Source organism: Seriola aureovittata, chromosome 4 (genome assembly GCF_021018895.1).
Source record: "Seriola aureovittata isolate HTS-2021-v1 ecotype China chromosome 4, ASM2101889v1, whole genome shotgun sequence".
NCBI lineage: Eukaryota > Metazoa > Chordata > Actinopteri > Carangiformes > Carangidae > Seriola > Seriola aureovittata.
Window position 1 is genome coordinate 25635191 of NC_079367.1, and position 20588 is coordinate 25655778.

General features: G+C 41.5%; 1 protein-coding gene across 5 annotated transcripts in view; it reads left to right on the forward strand.

Moving 5' to 3' along the window:
- Positions 1-19831, forward strand: part of aplp2 (amyloid beta (A4) precursor-like protein 2) — a 54594-nt gene extending 34763 nt beyond the window's left edge. The window contains exons 5-18 of one of the 5 annotated variants that reach the window (XM_056374991.1): positions 1419-1639; positions 1882-2081; positions 2480-2647; positions 4813-4946; positions 5984-6058; positions 6377-6535; positions 7648-7776; positions 10567-10666; positions 11461-11634; positions 12336-12371; positions 14372-14454; positions 15692-15769; positions 17097-17252; positions 17520-19831. In XM_056374991.1, the coding sequence (XP_056230966.1) occupies positions 1419-1639; positions 1882-2081; positions 2480-2647; positions 4813-4946; positions 5984-6058; positions 6377-6535; positions 7648-7776; positions 10567-10666; positions 11461-11634; positions 12336-12371; positions 14372-14454; positions 15692-15769; positions 17097-17252; positions 17520-17621 (1815 nt within the window). In that variant the 3' untranslated portion in view covers positions 17622-19831. The remainder of the gene's footprint in view (positions 1-1418; positions 1640-1881; positions 2082-2479; positions 2648-4812; positions 4947-5983; positions 6059-6376; positions 6536-7647; positions 7777-10566; positions 10667-11460; positions 11635-12335; positions 12372-14371; positions 14455-15691; positions 15770-17096; positions 17253-17519) is intronic. The other 4 variants (XM_056374996.1, XM_056374994.1, XM_056374993.1 and 1 more) reach the window with 4 other exon arrangements.
- The last annotated feature ends 757 nt before the right edge of the window (positions 19832-20588 follow it).

Here is a 20588-nt window from a genome sequence, read left to right on the forward strand (position 1 = left end):
TTCTGTTTGTGTCGCTCCCCGCCTCATGCTTCCTGACTCTTAGTCTCCTGGACACGTGTTACAAATTCATCTGCAGCCTCAGATAGTGTGACACCCAGAGGCACAAACGACCCACTGTTGATCTGCGGCTGATAGCAAATTTGTTACAACCAAGCGGTGATAAATCTCACCAGTGAAGAGAAGAAAAATGATTTAAAAACAATATCCTCTTCCCTCCCTTACCGACTGCCACTGAGATGTTCTTAGGCAGGGCAGCTAATCCTCAGCTGCTCCAGTGGAGTTGCTCAGCAGCCATCAGTTAAACTGAAATTGTACTCAGTACCTCCGAGCTGCTAGATGAAGCACAGCATTGTTGAAAAATAGCACGTCACTTAAAGGACTGCATGACTTTTTGGAAGTGTGGCCCATTAATCATTGTACTCAGTATGTGAACTAGCTTTAAAATGACTATATCCTTATCCTGTAGGTGGATAGATCTGTTACCATGTCAGGTAACAGCAGGCGACTAGCACTATACAAGAAGTCATGAAGTAAGAACTGGTAGCATCTCTGAGAATAGGTAGCTAGTGTGCACCTGCACCTGACTGGTGCAGTAAAGGATAAAGAAAGCTGCAAAAACCTTGAGTACACATGATAAATAAGCAATGTTTAAATATTACGAAAAAGCTTTTGATTCGTTACGTACATATCTACAGGCGCAGAACCGTGAACACAAACACTGGATCACAAACAGGGATTTCTTCTGACTTAACATCTTGCAAGACCCCTTTGATAGTAATACTCAGCAAAGTCTGACATTGAAATCACTGGTGTTTCTAGGCTCCAAAGCAAAGTTTCTCCTAAAACTAAGGTCTGCATTTGATATCAGTTGCAGCAATGTGCATTGGGCTGGCTGGAACAACCTACTGAGATATTCATTCAGTCAGATTTTGTTTTTTCATGTGTTTATTTTGAAAATTGGATTTAAAATAAATAAGAAATAAATACCTTGTAATTGACCTATGTACATTTCTTTTAAAAAAGGGGGACAAGAGGACATTATTTACTGTAAACTGCTATGGCCAGTGTCTTCTTGCAGCAGAAAACAGCTTTTGGTTTCATGAAACAATAACTAATGAGGGGGAAATCAGTTTCCTCATTTTGATAACTGTTGGGTATTTTTTGTTTTAAATCTATGAAAAACAAAAATGAGGATCCTGACTGCAGCATGTCAACAATGTAACGTGACTGAATTAATTTAACCTCCACCATTTCCTCCCGCCATGACTCACACACTTTTTCCATCTGGCATGATGCGGTCCTTTAACTTGATGAATAAAGGTTAAACAAATATTACTAGTCAAAGTAGCGAGAAGCTTCAGCAGTCTGTGCCGTTTCCATTAGATTTAATCACTAGCTCTCTTCCTCTGCCCTGTCAGGCCTGTGCCAAGAGCTCCATGGTGCTGCACAGCTACGGCATGCTGCTGCCCTGTGGCATTGACAAGTTCCACGGCACAGAGTACGTGTGCTGCCCCTCCTCTCGCGCCGGGGAGTCCGCCCCGCCTTCCCTGCCCTCACAGGAGGACGACGAAGAGGAAGAGATAGAGGATGAGGAGATCGACGAGGCCGACCTGGATGAGGAGGATGCTGTGGAGGACAGGTGAGCGGTTGTGAAATGGGGTGGGCGGCGAGGTCTGCGACTGTGTGTGGTTGTTTTCATCATCATGACAAGCGTGATATCCGCTCTCTTGTGAAGGGCAGGTATTACTGGCCATCTGGATGAATTAAAGCATTGTGACATTGACCTATGGCAGCTGCTCTGCCTTGTTTGATAAATCACCCCCCTCCCCTCATGGCTTCCACCCCCTTCACTCAATCATCTCCGCCTCCTCCCCTCCCCAGTGAAACACCAGCTGACGAGCAGCCCACACAGAAGGAGGAGCCAGTGGATGAGGACGAGGATGAGGAGGAGGAAGATGAGGAGGAGTACCACTATGTCTATGAGGATGAGGAAGCTGATAAGGAGGATGAGGATGAGAAGACAGAGGCCAACAAAATGTCAGAGAGCCAAGATGAAGACAAGACTCTGCAGGAAGTGAAAGGTTTGTAATGACTTGTTATAGATTATAATGTACAATCCTCTCTCTCTCTCTCTGTCTCTCCCCTTTATTGGCACATTGCCTCCACTTAAATATTCTTATAACTAACTTATAAAATTATAGTCAGTTATGCTTGAATCTCAGCCAAATTGTACTTAGATAAGTGTGAGCATCAGCAGCATTTACCCTTTTCTTCATCTCAGCACAAAGACAGATCATCCAGCAAACTGCTGCTAAATCCTGCTCGTCACATACAAAAAAATGGGTTGCTCCTGCGTATTGTTTTGTTTAATCATGTTTTTAGATGTAGCAGTGGGTAGCTTTCTGAGTGTTTGTAATTGAGACTGGAATGAAGTGCTGCCCCTAGTGGCCAGATGATCTAACAAGCTGTCCCCTGGCAGCGGTGTGCACCCTGGAGGCTGAGACCGGCCCCTGCCGTGCCTCCATGCCCCGCTGGCACTTCGACATGAGCCAGGGGAAGTGCGTGCGCTTCATATACGGGGGCTGTGCCGGCAACCGCAACAATTTCGACTCAGAGGAGTACTGCATGGCCGTGTGCAAGCGCCTGAGTAAGTCTCATATGACGGGGGCCGGTTGGACAACACCCCTCTCCCTCTCTCTGTTTGTGTCTCTGCTGCAGACTCTCTGCTGAAAACACTGTAGGATAATATAGGTGTAGTCTGTCACTGACTTGTAAGCTGAACACATGTTCGGCAGTCTTCAGCTGTCACACATTGAAGCACTGCAGCTGTTGTTACCACGTCACCTCCACCACAACAATCAAAACAGCTGAGTTCATTCAACATCATTCTCTTTTGTTTTACTATTCCACTCAAAGGGCTGCGGCTACGAATATTAATTGCTTAATTGATAATTTTCATATTATAATGTGTCAATTCTTTTTTTTCTGAATTCTTTTGCCTAAACCTAAAACCTAAATGTCAAGAAATACTGTAAAAAAAAAAAAAAAAATTCACAGCAGTTTCCTAGATTGTTTGTTTTGGCAGTTCACAATCCAAAGACATTTCATTTACAATGATTTAAAACAAAGAAAAACACCACTGAAGAAGCTGGAAGCAGATTTTGTTTGGTAGTTTTGCTTGATGACAATCTTAAACAATGTACTGGAATTGTCGCTGATTCATTTTTTGTCAATAGATCAATCATTTGATAGATTCAGCTCTATATCAATTTATAAAATGTCACTAAGTATCTGCTTCTTCACTCATAAATGGGCTCTTTGTAATAAAATTATAGATCTTAGAGCTTAATATTTTAATTTATAGCACACACTAGGTCAGTAAATTTTAGTAGAGAAATTAGAAATTATTGAAATGTTCAATATTAGAGAGAAAGAAATGAAGCTTATATTAGGTATTATTTATAATATAATATTTAAATAAAATATCAGACACTGTCTGAGACAGAATATCTATAAGTTTGTTCATTTCAGAACTGTCAGATAACTTTTTTTGGTACCAACTAAAATTTATCTGTATCACAAATATTGGAAAACTGTCAAATATTGAAAGCTGACATTGATTACTTTCTCAAAGTCATATTTTCTTACTCCTCTCAGCTCCCTGTGTTTAGACACCATTGAATATTTGACTTCTTCTATTAAAGGGAATTATTATTTTAGTCAAAGTAAGGTATCAAAACTGTGGTTTTGGTTTTGGTACCAAAACTATCAGCACTAGTATTAAAAAATTCAATGCCCAGCCCTACTGTCACTACAGTCACGGTCACTACCTTCCCAGTCATTTTTAATTAAAAAAAAAAACCAAATCCAAAGAAAGACTTTCAGTTTCACTTCACTAGTTTTCCTTGTTACTTTTGTTCATTAGTATGCACGCTAACTTCACACACACTTTGTAGCGTTTACCGTCTTCTTTGTTTGCCTGCCAGTGTTCACTCCTGCCATTTGTTCATGTTTCTGTCTGTCTGCCTGTCAACAACCTGTCCCATCTGTCTGTCTGCTCACAGAGCACTGCCACTATTTCTGCTAGAACCCCACTGCACATGTCAGCAAGCACCTTTTTTTTTCCCATCAGTTCAAACACAGTTCACGGCCATGACCAATTGGATGTTATTTTTCTTTTGCATTTGAAAAATAAAATGATTTTAGGGACTGAAGCAGTGAAGTTCAGAGTAGGAAATATGTGCTCATCCATTAATCCGTGCGTCATGTTTTTGATGGTGCGGTGAAACGATGAGGTCTCTTCCTGTTTGCGTGCCCGGAGCGTTATTGTTTTTGCGAGTTGCCGCGATGCAGGGAGTGAGTCCTGCGTGACTGTACAGCAAGGAACCCAGAACAGAGCCCTCTGGCCTCGCCCCAGATGACCCAGCCGTCAAACACGGAGATATTTCCATTAGTGTTGGAGAAGCGACCTGTCAGCAGAAAGCCGATGGGAAGATGAAAGGAATTCAAAAGGAAAGACTGTCAGATTCCCTTAAATTTATCAGAGTAACTGAGGGTGGAAGAACGCCAATGAGAGAAGAGCTTCTGTGAGGATTTTTGTCCAACTTCAATCTGCATTCCACTTTCAACTCTTCCTCTCTCTCTCTTTCTCTGTGTGTGCGCAGTCGTCTGTCTTATCTTTGTCTTTCTGCCTACCTGTGTCTGACTGGATCAGCCAGTCTGTCTGTCTGTCTGTCTGTTCCTGTGCATGTCTGTCTGCCTGGTTGTCAGTTCGCAGCCCTGTCCGCTCACCATCTGCTTCTGAATTCGCAGCCGTGCCCCCGACCGCTCAGATCGCCGATGATGTTGACATTTACTTTGAGACCCCAGCCGACGACAAGGAGCACAGTCGCTTCCAGAGGGCCAAGGAGCAGCTGGAGATCAGGCACCGCAATCGCATGGAAAGGGTGAGTTAACAAGTCAAATAAGGACACCACCTCCCTAATGAAAGAGGCAATAATTAAGATGTTTACTGCTCTTCCTGCAATATGACCATAAAACATTATCTGATGTGTTGATCATCAATACCAGGAAATCAAAGAACATTTTGCCAGGTGCTTAATTTCTGGTACAAAGAAATCCCATCAAAACCTACAGTAAAAGCTAAATGATCCAAAAACTACAAAACAAATCAGTATTCTTAATTTTGCCTGGTGATAAAGATTACTCTGTCAAAAAGGAATAGAACATTCACTCTTTTCATAGAGGACACTCGTGAGGTAAAAGCTTTACTGACTTCCCTCATTAAGGAGGAAGTGTAGAGACACAGATTCCTTTTTTTTCTTTTTTTATTGAACAAAAACATGACATAAATAACCAGAAGACAAAACAATAAACGCAGATCAAACTGAACACACTAGGTCACACTAAACAGACCAAATAATGAACACAAACACAAAACATTACAATATCAATCAGGCTTGACGACCTAAATAAGACATTAAAGAATAAAATATATAATACATAAATACACAGATTTTTTTTTTTTTGTAATACATTTTTCAATAAAACAGGAAGAATGTTATTTTATTTTTAAGAACTCTAATAAGAAAATTCGTAACATCTTTATTTGAGTACAAATTCTCTTGAGCTTGCTGGGGCGCAGCTGAGAGAATTCAGGGCCAGAAAATATGCAAGTCGGCTGACTCACTAAATTTGCAAGTATTCTTAAAATTTGAATGCAGGAATATGTCAAGGAGCAGGGTCATACTTTAAGGGTCTCTTGTCTTTGTGCGACGACAGGCTTTGTTTTCCCCCATTAGCATTTACAAAAATGTCTTTTGGTAATTTTCTGACCCATTTTTAGTGCAGTGGAGACCACACTGCGTTGTATACACCTCAGCTGCTTCTGCGGTCAAACCTGTGAAGCTCGTATTTTAATAACAGTCCACCACTTTGCATCTTTCTTCATGTGCTTCTCTGTCTTGTGTCTCACTCACTCCAGGTAAGAAAGGAATGGGAAGAGGCTGATCGCCAGGCTAAGAACCTGCCCAAGGCTGAGAGGCAGACACTGATCCAGGTAAGACACTGATCCGTCCCCCTGGGAGTCCTCCCCCTTTGTCCCTTTGTCAGGGTGAGATGTGGCGGCTTACAGGCGCGGGGTCCCTCTCTCCCTGCGTCAATAAAGATCTCTTTTCCCTGGCCGCTCTATCTTTATCACTCTAAGGCTAAATTAGGGCACATTCTGAATGGGGAGACTTCTAAATGAGTCCCTAACTCCCCGGACAAGCCTGAGAGGCGACAGAGCCTGAGCTTAGAGGCTGAAGGGGGCTCTGTTAAGTCATACTCTTTAAGGTGCATATACATTTATATATATTTAAAATTTTGTTGTTTATAGCATTTCCAAGCCATGGTGGAGTCCCTGGAGGAGGAGGCAGCCAGTGAGAAGCAGCAGCTGGTGGAGACTCACCTCGCCCGCGTGGAGGCCATGCTGAATGACCGACGCCGTCTGGCCCTGGAGAACTACCTGGCTGCCCTGCAGGCCGACCCCCCCAGGGTGAACACCACACACCAGCCTCTGAGAGCATCTTTTATCCTCTTTTCACCTCTCTCCATCTGTCTATTGCCTTTTTTTCCCCTCCTGAGTCGATGTGCAAACACATTAACACACACACACACACACACACGTTCGTCAGACCACGCTCAGCCTCACACTACTTATGGCCTGTGGCTAATCTCATATCCTGTCAAAAGACCCTCTGCCAACTTGCAATTCATCATGAGGAGAATGGATTACTGCAGCCAGAAAAACACACACACTAAAATCCTCCATGAGCACAAAGTCAATCACATTTGAACCTTCAGCTATAATCCCTGTGTGGTGTTTTCTTTCTTTTTTTTTATTCCTTTTATCTAATAGTCTTTTGATCCTTTTGCCAGCACACAGTTTGGTATTCTGCTGCAAGGTGCTGGTCTTCTCTCTCACCACCAGTGTTGGACTTGCTACCCAAAAAGGAATAAATCAAATATTTTTATTTTGCACTCATGTCGACTGTCGTAATGTTGGCTGACTTGTGCGCAGTATTTCCTGCTTCTGTTCTACCTCAAGAATTGATCATCATCATCATCATCATAATCATCATCTGTGGTGTGATGCTATTTCAAAATAAGTGCAGCAGACAGAAGACTTTGTGTCATGCTATATGCAATGAATATTTTGTACCTACATCTGACAGCAACGTTCTTGTCGTCCCTCTTCTCACTTACATGAAGATGAAGAGGGAAAGAGTCATTTTCACGTTTGCTTTTCATCTTTAGCAGCACAAAGCAGACTCATGTCTAATGACAGTTTCTTAACTAACTGGATGTTGTTGTTTCATCATTTTCGAATTAACCAGAATCTGATTAAATAAATTCTCTTTCTATGAGAAAGAGAAATGTTACTTTCAAAATCATTACTATAAAATTATAAGAGAAATAAAAAGTGATTGATACCTCTTCAGAGAAAAAAAATTGCTCTCATGTCACATATATGTGCAGGAGACAGGAATATTGCATCAACCTAATCCATCTGAAAGTCAGTATTACACAGAAATGCTTATGAGGCTGTGTTTTACCAACCGACACTGCTAACCACCATTCTTCTTGCTACTGTATGCGCCCCCTCAGCCCCACCGCATCCTGCAAGCCCTGAGGCGCTACGTCCGTGCTGAGAACAAGGACCGCCAGCACACCATCCGACACTACCAGCACGTCCTGGCCGTGGATCCCGAGAAGGCTGCTCAGATGAAGTCACAGGTCTGTGTTTTTATCCTGATTATCATGACTGATGATCACCTGATTTCACTCTGGTGAAGAATGCCCATCACAAGTGCGCAGGGCCCAAGGGGAAGTCTTCAGATAGCTTGTTTTGTTTCCAATCAACAGTCAGAAACTCCAAAATATTCATTTGGCAGTGATGTAAAACAGCAAAAAGGCATCAAATCCACACATCTGAGGAGCTGGCACCAGCAAATGCTTGGCATTTCTGTGAAGAATGACTCATCTTAGATTTGTATAATTAATCATTTATCAAGTGTGTGGTCCTTCAGGTTTGCAATCGTTCAGTTGGGTTAATTGGTACCTCCCTCCTGGGCTGGTTTTGACAATGAAGACGTACTGTATTAGAGGCCGTGTCAGTAAATCTGAAACCTCATGCCAAGCCACTGCAAGATCTCACACTTCTCCTATTCCTGCTCCGACAGGGGAGGGATAATGATGTCTCAGCCTCTCTGTCCTGTTTCTAAGTGTGTAGGAGGTAGAAAGAGTGTGTGTTTCTCCGAGTTGAAGCCCAGGAGGAGAGAGTAGGCTCGTCTGACGGAGGGAGGGACGGCGGGTGTTTCATTCACTTAAGCCTCAGCCGAAGATTAACATTGCGCAGGTCTTGTGTAATGCTGGACTCTGAGCCACTGCACAGGGATTTGGCTGGAAGCTCCTCTGTTAGATGTACTCGCCTGTGTGTGTGTGTGTGTGTTAGTGCCCTTCGACACCATTTATAGTTATTCTCCACCATTACAGATAACGCAGCAGATGGATGAAACAACATAGTGAGGGGAGAGAGAGAGAAACAAGACCGGAGGGTTACTATTTAGATGGATCGTGGGATCTGGGAGGTGGCGAGCCTTCTGTGCTCAGTCATGAGAAGCCGATCTGTATTGTTGTGATCTCTCAGTGTTCATTTGTCAAGCGCAGTCCCTGTTTATTCCTTCACTCGGCCAATCCTGCAGCAGCTTCAAATCTGCATTTTCAGTCTTAAGCAACTTGTTGTTTGTGGATTTAATGTGGGACTTACAAGTGCATTACAAAACAATCCTTTGTAAATAGAAGGGTTGCTGTGCTTTATATAACTGTGTTATGTGACTCTCTGGGATCAAGGTTATTCTCTTTTATAAAAGCCTCACCTGTCTAGCTTAGTTGATGCTGCTTGATGCACCAGAATTACAATACCGACACTGGGACATGTGATCTTTATTATAAGGATTGTTTGTCAAACAGGCACAGGAAGGTGCCATACGGGCTGCAGTGTGCCTTTAATGGGGAAAGGTGCATTATTGCCATCTGTTGCTGGCTCTGCTGCACTGCAGCCATGTGTTGGCAGATTAAAACAGTCAATCATCATAGTGGGAAATAAACACCAGTTACCTGCCAAATGCTGGTCAGCTCTGTCAGTGGCTGGTAGGTATTCATATTCTGCCAACCACTTTGGCAACAGTAATGTGGAAATATTTCTCCTTCCTAAACATCACAGTGCTGCTAAAAACCAAAAACCAAACCTAGTGACAGTTTTCTGTCTATTCAATTAAAAAAGTTTTTTTTTTTTAACAGTGGGACTGACAGGCAGTAGATCCTGTCAAGTCAGTTCAGAGTTTCACGACTGATTTGACTATAACATGCAGCAACTTGTTTTATGTCTGCAAGTTGGCTGACTGTGAGCGAGTCTGAGAAAATATGCTATTTCTGTGACAGTTGTGATTAAATTTGGGAACATGAACAACTCCTTTTCTCCAGTACACTTATATTCGGGGGGAGAGAACTGTTAGTTGATTTGTAATATTGTCATTCATTAAATTAGATTCAAATTCAAAGCCAGTGTTGTGGTTGTGTCGATTAATCAGATTTGTAGTTGTATCTATTTTGCTTCTTCATTTGTTCTTCATCATCTTCTGTCTCTTTCTCTGTTGTGTTCTTGCCTTCTTCTTCTTCCCTTTTTTTTGCCTTTGTTGTCTTCTTTCTGGTGGGACTGGTGCTTCTCCTCCTGCTAACACCTATTTCTGAGGATGAATTGTAATCTTCTCGTATGCATTATCACGCTGCACTGCCATGTTTTTCCTGCATAACACAACCTCTGAGTGCAAGACTGTAATCTGTGATGCTATTAGGTGACAAAACTTGTAACCTCACCAATGACAATAAACTCCAGAGTGAGTTAACATGGGGATTTTCCGGGATAATAAGCGTATATTTTCTGGTCCATTAATGGGAGCTTTTACATGAATACTGTTGGGATGAACATTTGATACTAATAGTTGGCAATTCACTCTGTAATTTGTTGTCACTGGATTAGTGTTGAAATAATTATTCAATTAATGGATTTGTCGTATGCCATAAAATGATTCAACAGCAATTTGAATGAATGAATGAATTATCATTTTAAGTAATTTATTTCAAACATTTGTGCTTCTTGTCATCTTTTCTTTATCTTACATCATTATAAATCAAATCCTAGTGTGTTTTTAACTGTTGCTCAGACACAATTGGGGGACAACATATTATTTATTATACTTATTATGACTTATTTTTTGGTGTTTTACAGACTAAATTAAACTAAAGTTTGATCAAAAATGACAATAATCATTAGCTACAGTCCTACACTGGTTGTAAATAGTAACATTGTACATCAAAATCTGTATTATATTGCTTTCTGTTTGCGAATTATCCAGGATCTTGGGAATCAAACACATCATCTCCATGCATGTGATGGAGATTTTGGATTTGGGTTGCACGACACCCTGTTTACCTGTTTGTTTGTTGTTTTTTTTCCAACGACAGGTGATGACCCACCTGCGTGTGATCGAGGAGAGGATGAACCAGAGTTTATCTCTGCTCTACAAAGTACCTTATGTGGCCGACGAGATTCAGGATGAAATTGGTGAGTCGTGTTCAGTCAAGACCCTCCGGGCAGCTTGGAGGGGGAGGGAGGACGGTGTGCTTTAATAAGAGTAAGGTGAAATGAAAACAGTGATGGAATTCGTACATGTGCCAGACAGATAAAGCAAATACATCACATTTCCTGTGGCCCTCAGTTATATTTTCCTCTTATATCTTCTATTTGAGCAAAGGGAAACACGAATATATAAGGACACCAGAAGACCAATTATCAGAGACAGAGAGAAAAGTCTTTTTCTCAGTATTTGTGGAGGCAAATTTAATACAGCTACTACTCTCTTTTTAAGGGTCTCTCCAGCTTTCATTTTCACAATTACATTTAAAGATGGTATCAGTATTGGGGATGAAATCACCTCCAGTGGCACAATTGAACACAGGCAATGTCCGGCACATTTTATTATTTTTATATTTTCTTTTGTTCCCTTTGGTTCATCAAAGGAACCATAGCATGGTGTTGCAGCACAGATTAAAATGGAGCGGGATCAGTGACAGAACTGGGTCACAGCTCTCACCATGCAGCATCCTGTTGGGAGATGTGCAGATTTACATGGAAAATAGCTCTCAGAAAAATACTAATTAGTATTAGTGGTATTAGTAGTTAACAGAAATGGGAACAGGCGTCTCTTGCAGCAGCAGCTCTCTGTCTGTTGGAAAAAGGAATGTTAACAATAATTGGCGAAACTCTCATTTTGCACATTGTTGCCGTGTCCCAAGTCGACTGGTGTTAGTGTTTGCCCGGCTGTCTCATACTCATGTCATTTGCCTTTTCCACCACAGACGAGCTACTCCAGGAGCAGAAAGCCGACATGGACCAGTTCCTGTCGTCTATCTCTGAGTCGCAGCCAGACGTCACCGTGTCATCAGAGGAGAGCGTGGAAGTCCCGGTGTCTGAGGGCAAGCCCTACCGGCCCTTCCAGGTCACATCCCTGGGGTCCCGCTTAGAGCCAGAGGGTGAGCAGCTCCAGCCTCAGACACAGTCACTGCAGCAGCATCATGAACCGCACTGTGGCTGTGTAGAGAGCAATAAGCCTTACACATAAGTCTTTCTGAAGGACATTGGTGACAAAGCACGCCAGGACTGTTGCACAGTGAGGAAGAATAGGTTTACAATGTGTTTTGTGCCAATGAAAATGTGCTGTGGAGCCATTGGTCTGGACTTATCTGTGCCTGCACAGTTCCCTGTGGCCTACCCTTCAACACAGCGCTACTGAAGTTCAGATAAATGCACAAAGCCTCAGGCTTTGTTGCTAAGTTGGAGCCAAAAGCTTAGGGGGGAAATGAGCAGTTATGGTTCTCGTCTTTGTCACATTTGTGCCAAACAATAGATTGAATTCTCAAGGAGAGAAAAAAGTGATGGATGGAACGTTTCCAGCGAGATGGAAGAAAAATTACAAGTAAATCCCAAAGGAACATTTAATATACATGCCAACACCCCAGAGGGCTCGGATAGAGCTAGCCAGTTTTGAAATGGCTCCCTTTTTTTCAGTTTGGTTATCTCTCAAATTTATTTTCGGACTCTTCCCTGCTGGACTCTTTACCTAATCAATTAACACAGCTTGATAATCCTGCCTTTCTCTTCTCAATTAAGTTTTCTCTCTTCTTTCCTTCCCCTTTTCTTTTCTTTTTTTCTGTTGCTCATTTCTAATGCCAAGGCGATCTATCAGACTCCCCACGTGCCTTCAAGAAAGGTTGGTGCCTCTGTTGCATCTTGTTTTTCTGCCGCCCCCCTCCCTCCCTCTCCTCATCTCCCAAGCCATTCCCATCTCCTGTTTTGTTCCACTGTTCTCCTTTTTCCTTTCCCTTTGGTGCAATTTGGGATCCTCTCTCTCCCACCATTTCTGTTTTTATTAGAAGCCATCTGGTGGTTCATTTTCTACTTTTTTCTTTTGATGACTCACATGGACAGCGTGGTTGGATCTCAGTTGTTCTCATGCTTTTCATCATCCTGGGATTATCACCTCTTGCTGGATAGCAAAGTCAGTGGCTTCTAAGTCTGGTAGAGATAGGTCACAGCCAGCTCTCCCCTCTCAGAGACACTTTTCAGCCGTGTGCTCGCTGTCATCCCGTCCTCAGTACATTTGACAAAGCGCCTTGTTTAATTATTCCCCCACCCACACGCTCATTCCCCTCATCAGTCGCCCTCTTCCTGATAGGACCTGTGTGATTTACTGGCCCTGTCTGAGGCTCAGTGCTTCCGCTGCTGACCCACAGCCCAATTTAAATTGGCCCAATTTGTCCTACAAGACCTGACACAGGGATGTGGTTACATCACCTGTTTTGTCTGATCTGGGCTCGACCTTGTGATCTAACTCAGTGAATAGAGACAGGCACCTTTTGTTGAAGCTAGATTATATACTGATTTTTTCGAAAATGAATGTGTAACCTTTCCTACTGTTTTTGCCATGGAACTTTGTCCCTCTGTGTTTGTTGTTGATTTTGCATTTTATCAGTCCAACCTAAAATGCAGCTAAGGATTAGTTCATCATAGATTCATCTGTCCATTATTTTCTCCATTAACCTAATATCAAGGAAAAGTGAAAAATGCCCATCAAGATTTTCCAGATTTCCCCATGTCCCCCAACCCCCCCCCCAAAAAAAAATCAATTTATAGGTACAGAGAATAGAGAGAAAAAATCATTTCCAACGTTGTGACCCAGCAAATATTTGACACACTTGCTTGATGAATGACTTTTCAATTCATCTTCTGGCGATTGACTCATCAATTAATAGATTACTTGTTTCAGCACTTTTTCGAAGCCATGCAGATGAGAGGTCACATTGTTCCCATCGAGGTCACTCCCGTTGTGGCTGGCTGCAACATTATGTGTACCCTGCAGTACCATCTGATAACCTGCCAGAGTTTGTAACGTCACTTCTGCTAAGTGAGGCTTGTAAACACATCATTGTTCCTCGCTTAATCCTAAGGCAATTGTACTAATCTCAAGCGTTTGGCCCTGGCTGACTAGCAGCAGCAGCAGCAGCAGCAGCAGCAGACAATAAGCCGACACCAGACTCTGCTGTACATTGTTCAGGACCGTGCCCTCACTGCCTCACTCGCTCTTTCTCCTCTCTGCTCCTGATTTATTCATGGCGTATCTGGTGTGCAAGTATTAATAGATCCAATGCCTATTTCAAAACCATCAGTCTAACATGCATATTTGACACTCTGGCCCAGTTTTGGGCTCAGCCACTTACTGAAGCCCACAGGGTTTAAAAAAAAAAAAAAAAAAAAGATCATCTGTTTAAAATCTCAAGGGACTGTGGAGGGATTTGTAGATGAGGAGCTGCACCAATGCAGAATTTTGACCATGAAATGGAGATATGTGAGTGATACAAAATGTCAGGATGACTCACACTTGTTTAAAAGAGGGATTAATTAAATGAGTCAACACACGTGACTGGATGTTCACAGAGAAATCTCAGTTATATGCAAAACAGCACTTTGAGAGGGCCTTTGTGGAAGATGTAAGGTCAGTGTCGTGTTGGCTTCACACTGCTCACACTGTGCTGTGAATGGAAGAAAGGGCTTTGTTGTCACCAGTGCACTAAGGAGACTGAGGGTGTCAGGGAAAGAGCTGGATATCTGTGTGCAGCTGTCCACCATCAATACCACCATCCCTGTTTGTTTGTTTGTTGGTTGTTTTGTGCTGCCCTGCTGATATTTACCGTGCTCCTTTGCCTCCTGCAGGCTCCGCCATGTCTGGTTTGGACGGTCTGATAGGCGCCGAGGAGAGAATCATCAACAGCAAACCCAAGATCAGCGACAATGTGGTAAGAGCTTCGTTGTCAGTTTGTCGTTCTGTTTGTGCCTCTGAGCATTTTTCAACTTACTAACATGCTCAACATGTGAACTGAGAGCAGCAGTGTTAAAGCAAAAGCACAGGAGAAATTGTGTAAGATATGAAATTGTATTCCCAGCGTTAGATCCTGTATTCTACTGCAGACAACTGCCCTGACAGTTCAATTTCATTACCACAACCTCAGGCCGAGGCAGTTGTGTCGATGATTGAAATTAATGAGTACATACAGCAGCGCTTTCACATAGCTCTCTTAAGTTCAGCTTTTAATGACTCATATTATTCCAGTAATTATGTTGTCATAGTTACAGCTATCTCACACTGGGCTATTTGCGTGTCTCTCTTTGGCCTCTGCCAACCGACCTTCATTCAGATCAACCCCGCACTTTGTTCTGCAGTCATCGCATGCTACTTTTCTTTGCCAGACACACCATTCTTCCTCACGGATTTTCAAACGATGCTTGGCTGCCGAGTGTGTGCTGTGTTTCGCATGCTAATCCAACACCAGCAAAGCAAAGCTGTGCATTTGTGTGTGTGTGTGTGTGTGCGTGTGTGCGTGTGTGTGTGTGTGTGTGCGCGTGTGTGTGTGTGCGCGTGTGTGTGTGTGTGTGTCTGCGAATATGAGTTATGCAAGTTTTTGAATGCATGCATGTCTATTTATTTATTTTTATTTTTTTTGGAAATGCTAGTTTTTCTAAGACGGAGCAATCGGAGGTTAAAAATAACAAATTGTGATGACGCCTAAAATTGTCTGTCGTGATTTTTTTTTTTTGAGAAACAGACTCTGGACTGCTCTGTCTCTACAAACAGCAGATTTTGTTTCTGCCTCTTGAACACACCCACTTCCACTCACAGCGCTTCTTCTTCTTCTTCTTCTTCAGATTAGAGCACTCAGTAATGAGTGGCTGACAGCCTGTTTAGGAAGACATGTTAACTGTGTGCCTATAAGAGAGTCTGTTGTTGATGCCTGCAAACCCCCTCCCTCTCTCCTTCCAGTCTGTACAAGACAGCTCCAAGTGTATCATCACCCAAACACAGATAATCCTTACAGTTTACTTCGCTGCACATTCACACCCTCTCGCTCTCCGTCTGCCTATCCCTTTCTTTCTCTATCTGTCTATCTCATACACACACACACACACACACACACACACACACACACACACACATTGTGGTGAGTGTAACCTGGGCTCCCCTGTCTGTGTTGACAGGTGATTGATGAGTCTCTGGATGTTAAAGAAGTGGTTTACAGTGCAGAGAGAGTCAGCGTTATGCATGATGATGAGCTGGTGAGTATAGCGGCGCCCTCCACAGGGCTCTCTGGGGAACTGTAGTTATCAGTAGTGGGGAGAAGATGAAAGAAGGAGGGAGTGTGGGAGTGTGCAAAGAACCGGTTCTGTAGCTGATAACTGCAAATGAAAAAAAAAGAAATTAAAAATGAAAAAGACAGCATTGGAACATACCCCTAACCCCCTCTCTTGTTTTTTTTTTTAAAGATTTTTGTTCAGGCTAATATGTTTTGGTTATTTATGCATGTGCGCATGTTTGTTATGTGAATGTATCTGAATGTACACATTGAAAATCTCAGTTCATATGATGAATGTGAATCCACACAAACTGAGTGTTGCTCAGTTTATGTGTGAGAATGAGCAGTAAAAAACAAACAAAAAAAAAAACAATCCCCCAGTGGCTACGTGTCTTACATATGATTAGTGTGTGTCATATGTGCCAGATTACAATGTGAAGATGAGCGTAGATGACCGTGGTTGTGTGTGTAAACCGTATTGGCCAAGATATAACACAATCTTTCACAAAGACACATTTCATGCATGTGTACACACGATTCACAAGTCAACCATTTCTTACAGATGCTCTGCCAAAAAGCGATGGTGTCCCTGCTTCACTGTGGTTTTTATAACATTAGAATTAAGAGTAAAATCTCCTTCCGTTAATTTATTTCCCCTTTGAAAAGTGACTTCAAGGAAGGTTAATCTTTAAAAGTGATAATTTTTCATTATCCTTGCTTAGAAAAAAAGTTCAAATCAAATTACAGTTTATCTGCAGGACAGATGAGCCCAGTTTCAGTTACCATAAACAAGTGGCTACCCTTCTTTTTCCAGGAAAATAAATGAGTGTCTTCTATTTTATAGGGAAATAATTGAATGTGCAAACCTGGGTGCTGCAAATCTAATCTGCATAATGATTATTGATCATGATAACAATTTACTCATCACCTCTGCTGTAGAAGTTTAAAAAAAAAAATACCCAGATTCAAGCAAGACATATATTGATCAGGGAAAGTTCTACAACTTTCCAAAAAACTTCACAGATAGCTGTGTTGGAAAATCCCATTGACAGAATACCAGGTCCAATTTCAGATCATGTATTCATGTGCGGACAGACGCTCAGTTATTTATATTAATGTGAGGCCGCTCTCAATTTGGCTTGTGTGCATGTTAGAGAAGTATCAGCAAACACAAGAGTAGTATACAAATTCTTCATTATTACAGTTAGTCAGCTTCATCGTGTCTCTGTTTTATTGCTTTAGCAGTCAGCTGTGTATCGTCTCCTAACTGTTACTCTCCCCGTCTTCCTCTCTCTCATCCTACCTGTTAGGAGTCTTACCGGCCCCTGGGAGAGGACTTCAGCTTTGGCAGCAGTGCACTGATTGGCTTGCTGGTGATTGCGGTGGCCATAGCAACTGTGATTGTGATCAGTCTGGTGCTTTTGAGGAAGAGGCAATACGGCACCATCAGTCATGGCATTGTGGAGGTAAGCCACTCGTTATTTTGCAGCACAGTGTGGAGATTTGGGCAGAGGGTGTATACTCTCGGTGAACTGTTATCCATCTTATTCCAAGTGTCAGATTTACATCAAATTATCATGTTTTATGTAAATGGAGCATGGGTAAATGCAGGGAAAATTAGATTTTTGTCCCTGCAGCATTTGCATGTTACACACACAGCATGCTGTGCCTTCTTGAGAAGAGTTGCCCTTGTTGAGGTCAGCCATTATGAATGCCATCTGTCTGTCCCACAGGTTGACCCCATGCTGACACCAGAGGAACGTCACCTCAGCAAGATGCAGAACCACGGCTATGAAAACCCCACCTACAAATACCTGGAGCAGATGCAGATCTAACCAGAGCCTACAGGGGGTGCAGTGGAGGACGGCAACCTAGGGGGAACATACTACTGACCAATAACACATGATGCTATTGTTACAATTATTTGCATACATCCAAACTCCATTTACTGGTTTGTTCAAAACAATCCTTAAATAATGCTACTACTTCTACTACTGCTACTATTGTACTATAGAGCTCTTTTTGATCATGTTTCTTTTGAAAAGGTGATGTATCTGCCATTTTTGCATTACAGAAAATGTGATTCTGCAGATTTCTCTGTAATTATCAATACAGCTATCTCAGATCAAGATGTACAACATTTCTTCAGACATTTTCTTTATTTTTGAAAGTGAAAGGCAAATCAAGCAAACTTTAAACATTTTTGAGTAGCCATCATCAAACCGGCACATGCCAGACACTACACGTCAGTTTCCCATCATGCCAAGTGTCATCCAAGCAGTTTCTGATGGTTTTCTCAAAATGAATTGGTGTTTTATTTTGTTCTTTTTCCTCTCAATAGATTGCTTGTATATGAAGGTTCTTTGTACCAATTAAAATGTATAGTGAAACAACAAATGAGAAAAAAATGAAATCATGAATTATTTACTTTCTGTTCTTTGTTATGATAACAGACAAAATATACATATACAGTTTAAATATATATAAGAGTAGATGTTTTTATTCCACCTTATTTTCCCAGGGAAGAGGTCATGAGTTTGTTTAGGGTTCTTAGCTTGGTGGTTATGAGTTGCGTTTGCAGGCACACTGTTAGAAAGAGTCGGGGAAGGTGAGGGTGTGCACAGGCCCCCAGCTCAAACACATCGTACAGAACCTCCTCTGAAACCTTACTAAGTGAATGTGATAACATATCCCCTCCTACACACACAAAAACAACCTTTCATTAATAGGGAAACAGTATAAATCGATAGATTGAGTAATGCCTATTGACATGTGTTACATAGTTGAATGTATTTTGGAAGCTTTTTTTCCATACTATGTATCTGACAGGTTCCCTTGTGGCTTTTATTTCAGTGCTGTGTCACATACATTGTGACGGTGAGCGATGACATGCCACAAACTGACAAATAAGGGTTTTTTTTTTGTTTGTTTGTTTGTTTGTTGTTTTTTGGGTTTTGTTTTGGGAGGGGGGGGTGTTTGTTATTTTTTGTACAAATTATCTGAAGCAAAAACCAATAGCCAGAAAAGTTAGTGTTGAAAACAAATTTGGGGATGATGTCCACACATTATTGGAGGAACTGTTAGCTTTGCTGGTCATAAAGCGTACAACAGTCTGACAGATCAAAACAGGGCCGGCCCAGAGGCACAAACCCAATAAGCAGCTGCTTAGTGTCCATCGGGAACCAGAGGGTCCCCAAATGAAGTGAAAATGTACACAGTTTGTTAGATTTAGGGGTGCTACAGCTAATAAATGGGATCACAACAATTTTTCTAAACCTGACTACACCAAATTTGAGGATTGCAACAAATAATTTGGGGTGGTACTAAAGCTAATTTTGGGATTTGTGGGAGTTGAAAGAATTTTTGCAATCCAGGTTTTGGGAACTGGGTACCCAGAAAGGCTTGGGCCGGCCCTGGATGAAAGCCACTTGAAGACAACCAGGAGCTGGAGGGCTGTGCAGGCAGACAGAGACACACAGAAAGACAAGGCTTGGAGAGCTGGTTTCTGAAAAAAGCTAACTTGTGTATATTTACAGGTTGAGAATGACACAAACAAGTAAACTGAATCCTTGAGTCCTCTTCTCTCTTTCTCTTTCTCTTTCTCTTTCTCTCTCTCTCTCTCTCTCTCTCTCTCTCTCTCTCTCTCTCTCTCTCTCTCTCTCTCTCTCTCTCTCTCTCTCTCTCCCTCTCTCTCTTAGTATTGTCTTTGTATGCCTGTATAGTTGATGTTGCAATCATGGCTTTTTTCCGGAGGATTACCTGTGGTGTGCATTGTTCTTATATGAAATGATATGATATATATTTTTAAGTTTGTTCTCTTGTTTTCTATTTTTTCTCTTCCTGTGACAGTATCTCTGTATGTGACTGTCTCACTATGCACCCAAATGGCTTCAATCTTGTAACTGCCTGCTTGATTGTGGGAGGGGACTGGGAACTAATATAATATATGCATATTAGTGATTTTTAAAAAAAAAAATGTTTGACACCAATGGAAACAGATTCATGGTTACAGGGGGGATACACATCAATAAACTCACAACTTCCATATGGACGTGTCGTCTTTTCATAGATAGATAGATAGATAGATAGATGTTTATGTTTAAATCGGCCGGTCCTTTGCTCTCACAATTAAATTGGCATTAAATTCAAGTGTTTAAAGGACCATTATTTTACAGCTTTCATTATTAATGAAAAAAAGTAAAAAAAATACCAAAACATCCTGAGATATAGTTTCATAAAGGACTAAGACAACCAATAAATATTCACATATTAGAAGCTACAACTTGTGATTTTCTGTAATTTTTTATAAAATATATTTTTAACCAATTGTCAGAACAGTTAATTATTTTTTCTGTTAAATCTCTAAATATACCAGTTTAAGGATACAGGATTAAAAATGATGATTAGGGTGTTTTTGTTTTTCTTCATCATGTTTAGGAATGTTGGATGGGATGTTTGTGCAGGTCCAAGAGTTGTATCAGTCCGCCTGTGTTGAGCGGATTAATACAGTCTCTGAATTTACTGCCAAATTGGAAATATTGATTCATTTTATTGCCACAGACAGGGGTAATTTCCTGTTTTGTCAAACAGAAACCCATGGCTCATCGTGTATGTTAAAAGAAAAAGGGAGGTGATTCAGCAGAAGTGAGTCATCATTATTACATTGCAAAACTAAGCCCGGATCACATGACTGATACTAAAAATAGGCTGGACGAAACATTAACTATATCAATATTTGACGACATAAAAAAAGTTTTATTATTATTATTTATTTATTTATTGTTTTTTGTTCAATTACAACA